This window comes from Paramisgurnus dabryanus, chromosome 2 (genome assembly GCF_030506205.2).
Source record: "Paramisgurnus dabryanus chromosome 2, PD_genome_1.1, whole genome shotgun sequence".
NCBI lineage: Eukaryota > Metazoa > Chordata > Actinopteri > Cypriniformes > Cobitidae > Paramisgurnus > Paramisgurnus dabryanus.
In genome coordinates this window covers 28,116,586-28,127,480 of record NC_133338.1, presented here as the reverse complement: position 1 = coordinate 28,127,480, position 10,895 = coordinate 28,116,586, and the positions used below count along the sequence as shown (strand labels likewise).

The following is a 10,895-nucleotide window of genomic DNA, read 5'->3' as shown; positions in this document are numbered from 1 at the left end:
ACATTTACATAGTTTTACAAATATACCCTCCAAAAAAACACTGGCTATGCATATTATAATTTTAAAGCATTATTATGGTTACAGTCATGCCCAACTTGAATCAGCTTTAAAAACTTTTATGATTTGTACAATTTTTAAACACAATAATCTTAATAAAATAATATAAATAAGTTGTTCACAATGAAGTAGTCTGAGGCTTTATGTGTTTAGATTAAATATGCATACTTTTAAATGTTTAATATTAAACATAAATGCATATAACACACGTTACAGTACTGTAAAAATATAATGTATTGTTCTTAATCAGTAATGTAACTGCAGGAACAATATTTCTCTCAGTGTAGCTTAAACAATAAATGCACTGCTCTTACAGGTGATATGTGATTCATTGCAGATGTTTCCATGTTTGTAGTTCTGTTATTTTATTGGTTCTTGTCTGATTGTCTTCCTAGGTGTTTCTCGTTTCCTTGTTACCCTTTTGATAGGTCTATATTGTCACGGCTGTGATTAGACCAGAGGCACGATGCCGCAGGCCGAGTACCCAAAAAGGTACATCGACATTTTAAGCTTACAGTGGAGTGGCCAAAGACTCCGACTCCTGCAAGGACAACAGTTAAAGAATTGCAGAAACTTGTTGAATCTTGGAGTTATCTTGTTCAGATACATAGCATTATGGAATCAATCAAATACTAACACACATACAGATGCTCCAAAACAAACATCAAGATCAGCACAAGTTGGGGTGACTGAGCACAAAATTAATGGGTCTCATTCACTATGCATTCACTAACATTTAAGATACATTTTAGTATGAAAGTTTTTGCTTAATCATGATTTGTAAGTTAAAACGTCCGTACGCACATTTTACAAACACATTTGTGAGTATGCATGCTTAGTGAATGACACGGCACCCAATATCCTGCTATGGTCATCTCAGTGTCTTACCTGAAAAAGGTAGTAGTCCTAGTCTTAAAAGCACTAGTCCTTTGCAATAATTGTAAATGTAGTAATTAGATGCTACAGTATCTATACTTTATGTTGGCAGATACTATTTCTACCTCAGTATTTTTGTACATTAACAGGATGCCATAATAACATAGAGTGAGTATGATAAATTATTGTATTTATTAAAATTATTAAATGGATGCTGCATCATTGGGATAATAAAAGCCCTTCCGGCACTGACCCCTAACCCTCCAATAGGTTATTTTGCAAAGTATTTTTTATTCACACATTATAAATGTATTGCTTAAACACATAGTAAAAACAATGGAGTACGGAATTGTGGAGTTACACAGTTCAGTTTCTATAAATTTCTGAGTGTGTTAAGGATTATTTGGCTTGCATAACACAATCGCAAGCATCCATTCAGGTTGTAGCAATATTTCAAAGTTGAGAGACAGGCTGCTTTCACGCGAGTGGGTGTGGTTTTAGCAGACACGCCCCCAGCGTTTGAAAGCAGAGAATGATTATTCTCTCACAATGTTTATTATTTTACCAGAATATAGTATATGTCAGAGCCATTTAATTCTCAGTATATAAATGTTTCATTTAAAAAAAAAAACACGAACATAATAAACATTCATAAAGGTAATCTATTGTATTGATACAAATGGCTCGCAAACTATATAGCAAAACATTGAATTTAAGCGTCAGACTTATGGCTTTGTATTGTTTCTGATTCAATAAAATTTTTGTATATCAATATTATTAATATACACTTATGAGATGAAATAATATGACCAAATACAGGTGACGTGAATATCGCTGGTCATTTCCAGGTATTTTTTATCTGTGTAGATCAGATGGTAAGCAAATAATCAGTTCTTGTAATTGTGATTGGACAGGAATGAAGATCTGATATGCCACTTTAATAAGAGCCAAACTGTTAAAAGGCGACTGGGTCAGAGTATCTCTAAAATGGCAACGTTTATGGGCTGAAAAGACCGAAATCACACATGGTCTCAAACAGTAGGTGTATTATTTCACAAACAAAACAAAATTTTAATGCTGATAGTATTAGGCATGTTTCACAACAGCACATTTCATGTAATGTAGGGCTGCACAGCTGCAAACCGGTCATGACACCTCTTACCACAATCAAAAGTGCTTACAATGAGCATGGAAATGGAGCACAGAGCAGTGGAAGAAGGTAATCTGGTCCATTGAGTCACGTTTTCTTTTACATCACATGGACGTAATATTTAGTTTTAGTGTACTGACTCAATTCATATTAGTTTCATGTCCATATCTGCTTAATTTCACTTGATGGGAAGGGATGCAGTATGAGGAGAGGGGGATCTCTGTTTTGCTATGAGATTTTAGTTAAGTAAGTTCCAGGGACCATCCCACATAATCCATTTTTCCATGCTGTCCACCACCCGTCTTCACCTTGCTCAGTTACTATGACAGTGTCTCCTTTATTAATAGACAGCTCATCTGCTTCCTAAAAATAAGACAGGAAGTAAAATGCACAAAAATGTTACAATTAACCACTACCCAACTTTGAATTGTATGTATTTATTGTATTGTAATTATCTACATAGAGAAGTATTCATAAGTATTCAATGACTAGGTTAAGAGACGTAACTAAATTAACTGCTTATCACCACCTGACTGCTCTTATCATCATCTTTGTACAGTGTTTCTCTGTACTGTATAAGTTGTCTAAACGTTTAGAGGAATGCTCCCATCTATCCATCAACCCTTCTGATTGCGGGGATGCAAACACTTGAGAAAAATGTGTGCCATTTTTGCGGGGGATCGCTCTGAATGTATTTTCATGCTTATATAAAAATGCTTCTAGTATTTTTAATGCTTTAAATAAAAAAATTTAAATATATAAAATGAATGCCTTTAAAGAAAACGTTAATGTAAATGTTAAAAATCTATTTACCTGAGCTCTGAAACTATACAACACCATGTACTTCTCAGATACGCCTCCTCTTTCTTCAGCAGGGGTAAATGGTCCCCCCGAATTCCTGCTTGCTTCTTGGTTGTCTGTGATGTACAGATAAATACAGCAATGCTTAAGAGTCCTTCATAAAATAAATCAGTGTAGTAATAATTCTGAATGCTACTGAACTTTAAACATGTAATGTAGTTTAACTGCAGTAATACTGACCACAAAAGGGCGCCCTCACCGGCAGCACGACAGATAATCTACAGAGATATCAAAATTCACAACAGTTCCAGAGTCAAAGTCAAGTAAACTTTATTTTTACCATAATACTGTGGGTGGTTTAGATGTTTACCTGTTTGTTTCAAACCTCCTGGCACTTTGATTAGAATTCACTTCGCTGTAACACTGAAACTCGGTGAGTGCTAAATAAACATGGAGGAAAGTAAAATTATTATAAAATCAATTCATGCATGTTTTATACTTTTACATGGTATTTTGACAGTCCCTCAAAGACACCAGTGAATTTTAATGATGATGAAGTTAAATGTACCTGGTGGACGACAGCTGGTCTTTTTCATCTCAATGAAGCAGTTGTTGTCAGCAATGATGTCACACAACTCTAAAACCTTCCTTACTTCTTCATAGCACTGCCAAAGAAGAAATCTGTGTACTCAACTAGTTTAAGGTTATATAAGTAGTTGTTGCAGTCGGTGTAAATAACCGAATTGCATAAGCTTTGAATTATACAGAGATACAATGGGCAAAGGCTGACATTTACATTTACCTCATCGTCATTCACACACTGAACAGACAGCAGATTGCAGTGATCCCATAACACACAGCGTAAGATATTAATGCGTTCAGACTCCTGCTGCTGAAACACCTGCAACCACATGCATAAAAATACAAATAATTTCTTTTGTAAATGATTTTCAGCACATACATTTTGACTTATTTAAAACTTGCTGTGACTGCTTTAAAGGGCACCTATTATGCAAAATCAACTTTAACAAGGTGTTTGGACATACAGTTATGTGTGTTGGCAGTGTGTACAGTCCTGCATTACCATAGTTTCCACCCTGAGCGAGTTGGACTCTGTCCACTAAATACTATTGTCTCAGACTGTTTTAATCAGATCTATTTTAACTGAAAGCGCTCACTGTCTGTTTGTAAGGAAGTGAGGAGCTTTAGCTCATTTGCATTTAAAGGTACAGACATTAATAACTCTTTCGCCGCCATTGACCAGATATCTCGTCAATCAAGAGAAAACACTTCCCTGCCAATGACGAGATTTTCTGTCTTTCCGCAATACCGCTATTATCCACCATCCACCGCAACTTTTTAAACCCGGAAGTATTGCCCTATGGCAAGCTGCTGCATGTCCGTGTCTGTTTTAAAGATCGCTCTGAATGTGATCCGTGAGTCCGTCACAAAAATGGAATTATCTCTGCATTTTGCTCAAAATGTGGTGTTTTTGCAGAAACCTACCCATATTCAAAAGCTGATTACAAAAGAACCACTGAAGGTAGGATGAAATATTTTTTGTTGTTTGAAAGCAGAGGGTCTGTACTTTCATTTGGTATATTGTATGTTTATATATTTAAAGAAGAACATTTTCTGGAAGGCATTAAACTTTGGTGAAAATCATGAAAAACGCTGGCGCTGGCTGGCAACTTTATTTAAAAACGCTGGCGGTGAAAGAGTTAAAACACATTTTTGCTCCTACCCAAACAGTAGGGTATTTTGAGCTGAAACTTCACAGACACATTCTGGGCACTCCTAAGACGTATATTACATCTTGTAAAAAGGCCATTATAGGTGCTCTTTAATACATGCCTATTTATTTAGCGTTCTCTTTAAATAAATATTGAAGCTTTGCTGATTATTAATTCCTGATACACATTATTGGCTTTGTTTGAGTAAAATTTTAATGGCTTATTCAATTGCATGTTTTGTTTTATCATGCGTGTTTGTGTGTATTTGTGCTCTGTACCTCACATGCACTCCTATATGTGCTTTCCCAGTCCCGAAGAGATCTTTCTAGCTGTTCAGCATTCCATGTGTACTGCTTTTCTGAATCAGCAAAATTAAATTATTATTTGTCACTGTGCCAAGTTGTATTACTTATGAAGCCTATTTTAGCCAGATTTATGTTGTTTAAATCTAATTTAATTAAAAAAAAAATCACAAAGCTCTTTAAACAAGCTCTCAAGTTGAATATCTCTCCATACATAATAATTTCATTATTTTGAATCTGTTCTCCTGCTAACATGATTATAACAAAAACACGTTTTAAGCACAAACCTGCTAAATTGGCTGATTGCCTGCATATTCGGGCCCTGTTCAGCACCTACAACATAGTACAACATAATGATAAATTAAATATACATTGTATCTGAAATGTTAAAAGAATCTGATCATCAGAAATGAAACTATGAATGGCTAAATTTGCTCTAAGAGCAACATGAATAAAAGCAAAATGTGCAGAATTGTTTAGGATGATTTCAGTGTTACCAATCTTTTTTCTATTCCCCCCAAAAAGTGAATAAAAGTGACTATTTCTTTTAGTGACCATTTAACACTTTTTATAATTTAAATATGCTAAGGGTCACAAAAAGGAAATTGTCTTTTTGCAATGATGTCTAGTCATACTGAAACACACTAGCATTGCTTTAATCCTTTTTTGGCCATACGGTGACCACACACCTGCCAGAGGTCATTTTTTACAATAAGATTTTTATGTGTATATATATATATATATATATATATATATATATATATATATATATATGATGATGATATATATGTATATGTATATATATATATAGTATATAAATAACGAAAATTATATCGTTATATAGAGATACAAATTTTTGTGCTAATATAGCAGAATTGAATCTTATAATTCAGTATTTTTTAATGCTTTAACAAAACAGCTTTTGCATTATCTGCCCAAATGATTTGGAGCACAGCAAGAAATTACAGTTTAATTTCCACTTGAGCACAGCACGAACTGTTCATGGACAGTTAAGCTGATTGCACTGCTACACAAATAGGGATGGGACAACCAAGTGGAAAATTGCATTTCAGGCCACCACACCTTTTCTGATTGCCGGTGGGTAGAGGTGGTCACATTTGTCTTCTTCCCTATTGCTTGCTCAGCTTCATCAGCCTCTTTACATCTCTGCTCATGTAACCTTTTTGACTGAAACATAAATAGTGCAAAGTTTAAAATGACTGAAACTTCAAAGTGAGTGAGTGGAAAAAGACAACAGATCTAATCATATACACATGACTGTGGTATTTCTGTGCTGTAAAGCACAGGAAGTTCAGGTCTTAATATATCTAGGGTTACTATAGCTGTTAATACACAAACAAACCCTTCTTTGTCTGTTTCTATTTTCCTTTTTAGCTTTCACTGTCCCGTCTCTGTAAATATGTTATTCTCTTTAATGTTTTATGTTTTTGTAGTCAAAATAATTATTTAAACCCTAAACAAATAATAAACTCTGCAGTTATTTTTAAGTGTGATATGTTAATCATATCCAAGAACATTCTGCAAATACAGTCAATACATAGCCAGTGCCTTCTGCTTTCAGTTTCTGCCTATCTTCCTCTTTTGGCTAATACTGAAATTTGGAGTCTGAGAAAAATGTGTCATTAAGGCCTTGAACCTCTACGGCTAAAGGGGAAGTCAAGTGACCTCAAGTGGCTATAGAGTATCCTACAGTGTCTTACCTCCATGGTCTTCTTGTGCAATGCCATCTTAGACTTCTGAAGTTTTTCAATAATCTCTTCAAGCTATTTGGGGCAGAAAAGACACACTACATTCATGTAATTATTCATTTCATTCATTAAAAATCTTTACTTATAAAAACACATTCATTAACCACAGTTAATGCTTGTGGTTCATGAACTTGCCCCTGAGCAAAGCTATATGTGCACCATAATAAAACCACACAAAAAATGACAGTTTCCTTCCTCTTGCACATAGACCAAAACGCTAAAGTGTAAGAAAACTGCATCATTTAATTTGATACATATTTTCTACCTTTTTTCTCTGTTCCCTCTGGTGTTCTCGAAACGCTTCGACTTTCTGGACATCCTCCCTTATCTTTTCAGATAGTTGGATGTGCAGATTACCTGACTTTTCCATCTCTGAAAAAAAAAAACTCAATTTAAGTACATGACAGTAGCTTATTTTGTATAAATGCCATATGGTTTGTAAAAGGGATTATATGATTTCACATACCAGTTTTCATCCTGTCAAATGATGCTTTTAATGTTCTAAGTGTAAAAATAAATAGATATTAAAACTAAATGACAAAAAGATGCAGGGTATAAATACATAGTTTGCATATTTCTGGGTATGTACATCAATTATTATGCAGCGATTAACGGATTTACGTAAATTCAATAAACAATGCATACCTTTCCTTTCTGGACTACTTTAATGCTACGTGATGCACTTTGAGAGAGTATTAGGAGTAACGTGATGGTCCTGTATAATAGTTGTATTGATACTGCATACACTATAGATTAGGTTTTTTTCTACCCAAATGCTGGGTTTAAAGCAAACAATGTGGTGTAAAAATGTGACAGTGTTAATTTCATGTAAACATAGAGCACATTTTTCCATTACATAGGTCTACACCACTTAAGCAGCTCTCACAATACATGTCTGACACTTTTTTTTGTCCAGGTCAACAATCAAAATTACTCATCCTCCACCTCAAGTGTGCATACAGCAGTGCTAGGCCAAGTTACTTGTCGTGAGTCATTTTGGACCATTATTAGAGGACCATTAAAATAGCTTGAGTCAGCAATTTTCAAACAGATACACTTAAAGGGACACTTCACCGATTTGCATTTACCTTTGTATCGGTAGAAACCCAGTCATGTTTTTAAATGGTCGTGCATCATTCTCTCAGTTTCCCCTGAGACGGGAGAAATACAGATTTCAATGTTGCACTTCCTTCTTTCAATGATGGGGGGCTATTTGTGGGACCCACTCCCGCTACAGACCTATTACAGATCAGCATCTGCCTCTGTTGCATAGAGGAGCCCAGACTGGCGCGAGCTTGGACGGACTAGTAGTGCCTGTACTCTCGCTGTGTTCCTTCTGTACGAAATTTCTGCATCACATCAGAATATGGACGTTTGTGTGGTGAATGGTCCCGAGGAAGAGAGGTACTTTGTTTGGTTCACAGATGCGTTTCGGCTCACGAGCAAAGGGACTGAGCCGGTGCGTCTGTGGAGTAAACATATTGTGCGGTGGACGCGTTTGTGTGCATTATTTACACGTTTGGCCATGCACTCTCAAAAATAAATAAGAAACTGACACAATTAGTTTGTGTGGTGAACCAACCACCCAAGCTTCGTACCGTATATATATACACAGTGGCGTCATGGATGCATATTTTAGAATCCTAAACTGGAAGTGACAGGACGGATGTCTGACTATAAAGTGAGTGTTTCTATTTTCTTTCTATACTAATGTGGCATGTATGTACACAATAGCATACAGCTGAGCGGTGTTCTGGATTAGTGGGAATGGCTTGCAGAGTTTTGCATTGTGGGAGTTGTAGACTACGTTTACATGTGGGTGGCTATTTTCATACTGTAAACAGACATTTCAACCTCTCCGGTTTCAAAAATAACTTTGTGCACACATGTCAGTTTTCAGAAAAGTGTTCATTGACACGTACCCGTTTATATATGGTGTAACAAGAAGCTCAAGCCCACGTAAGCCAATGGCCCTGTCCCAAATGGCACACTCAGGACTTGTGGTCCTCCTCAGAGTCCACACTTTGATGACATCATGTAGTCCACACTTTGGGGACACTTGATGCGAGTCCACGTAGGTGCACCGGAGTCGTGTTTTGGGACAGACTCGAGCGTCACGCCATATATGCTGTAGGAAGAGATGTTGCCCGTCAGTGTGAACTTCTCCCTTCCATCGTCTGATTGGTCTGATTACTCTTTCGCAAGGACTTCTGGGTTGGTAAAGTGGGCAAAGCCTGTTGCAGCTGCGAAGCCCGCATCAAGGGGGCGCTGATGAGCACACTTCAAAGCGTAAAAATGACAGATGGGACACCCTACAGACTCGTAGACTAAGCGAGCATGCGCAATTTAAGGCCACAAGACCGAAAGTCCACATGAAGTGCGCTATTTGGGACAGGGCCAATCAGAATCCTGAAAACAGCGACAAATCACTTCCTGTTCCCCTTTTGAACAAGGTCGCACTTTTGACATAGGTGCAAGCTCTGGTGCATCCTGTGAAGTTGGCTGCCTAAACATCCGTCTGTCTCAGTTTACGTGCAACCAGAGATTTTCAAAATGTCCACTCTGGCCGGAGTTTTTAGAAAGAATTGGTTTCAGAGGCAAGAAATGTCTCAGTTTTTCAAAATAACCATAAATGTGTAAACAGGGCCGTAGCTTTCCATACAAATGCGTTCTCAGTCAAATAGGCACCATATTCTAAATGTATGTTACATTTCTACTGCAAAATGACCCACTTTCAATAAAGATTAATGTTTCTACCGGTGAAATGTCCCTTTAAATCATATCTATTTATTCTGGTGAAATGTTTATAAGTGTAATTTTATGTCAGCAATAAGGCAAAAGAGGCTGTGATGTATCGGAGGATAAAGAGTTGTTAGGGATGAAGGGCCATGACTTTTTCTTGATACAACACAATACAAATATTAAAATAAAAATATGGTGCTATGGTGCTTTATTTATGTATATATTAACCCAGCGTTTTAATAACAATGAAGCCATCTTTTAGTTTAAAAACCAAAAGGACCTTTTAGTTCAAATGTGTTTTGTGATATATTTATTATGCCTTTGGCCTAAAAACCCAGTTTGGGTTGCTTTAAACCCAGTGTTTTAATATTGTATATTTGCACTTGTTGAGCAATGATCTGTTCAAAAACCAACTTACCCAATTTCGGTTAGACCTTCTGCTTTCCGAGCAATGGCTACCAGCTCTCTTCCGTACCTCTCCTCAGCCATTGCTCTGCGGGTGAGAGTAGAAGTCACACAGAGACTTTCATAGACACGCACACTGACAGATTTCTTTCATACCTCATTTTAAACAGCTCTTCCACATCTTTGCACATGTGTCTGCCATCCTGTAACCTCTGCAAAATGGCTTCATAACCTGATTGGTCAGTAAAGTCAGCACCCTGGAAGACACCACACATTAGAAGCATATACAGCTAGACACCCACTGGAGAATAGTGACATAACTTTATTTAACTGGCGAGTACAGAAGATCGTGCGGTGAACTCTGCTATGTTATAAAAACACAATGTAACGTTATTCACTTTAAACGGGCAGCGATATTAGTACATATCAAACTGGTAACACTTAATGAATTATAATGAACTAAGACTTGAATTCCTTCATGTTTTACTTAATGATGACTCTTCATTAATGGTACATGCCTTAATTCATCATTAGTTCATATATATAAGTAAGAATTGCTTTAGGCTAGTTCATTACACTATCAATGTGAGATACTTAACTTATAGACTTACCCAAAAAGCATCGCAAAACTTTAAAGCCATCGTGTAAAATATTTTGTACGTCAAATTAGTCCTTAAACGCTATCTTCGTAAGGCGTATACAGACACCGCTGGGAAAGATTAAGTGTGTTTTAAAAAGTTGTGAAGTAAGCACACAAAGTCGCGCTGCAAATCAAAAGGCAAATGAAGAGTTTGAATTGAGGAAGAAACTGAACGACGCTTCAGCTTTGACGTCCTCCTGACGGCTACTTTTTAAACTTAGAAAGAGGAAGAATAAAAATGATGTCGGCGACACAATGCTTCATTTTCTGAAAAGATGTAAAGGTTTTATTTTAATATGTTATCTATATTATTTCTACTTACATCTAGGTTCGAAGTGGAACATTTCAAGCTTAACTAGAGATGTTTTATTACAACACTTAACAACTGTTAAAAATGGATATCTGGTATGTCTGTGAATA

At 36.4% G+C, this 10,895-nt stretch overlaps 1 protein-coding gene across 1 annotated transcript; it reads right to left on the bottom strand.

Annotated features, from left to right (window-relative positions):
* Positions 1 to 1,978: 1,978 nt before the first annotated feature.
* On the bottom strand, positions 1,979 to 10,664 carry pstpip1b (proline-serine-threonine phosphatase interacting protein 1b). Its single transcript, XM_065267813.2, has 15 exons — positions 10,447 to 10,664; positions 9,992 to 10,092; positions 9,849 to 9,923; positions 7,155 to 7,189; positions 6,954 to 7,060; positions 6,641 to 6,703; positions 6,003 to 6,107; positions 5,207 to 5,252; positions 4,896 to 4,975; positions 3,687 to 3,785; positions 3,453 to 3,549; positions 3,255 to 3,324; positions 3,125 to 3,162; positions 2,897 to 3,000; positions 1,979 to 2,446 (listed from the first exon to the last, which is right to left on the bottom strand). The coding sequence occupies exons 1-15, from the start codon at positions 10,474 to 10,476 to the stop codon at positions 2,312 to 2,314; spliced, it is 1,185 nt and encodes a 394-aa protein (XP_065123885.1). The 5' UTR covers positions 10,477 to 10,664; the 3' UTR covers positions 1,979 to 2,311.
* Between the last annotated feature and the right edge of the window lie 231 nt (positions 10,665 to 10,895).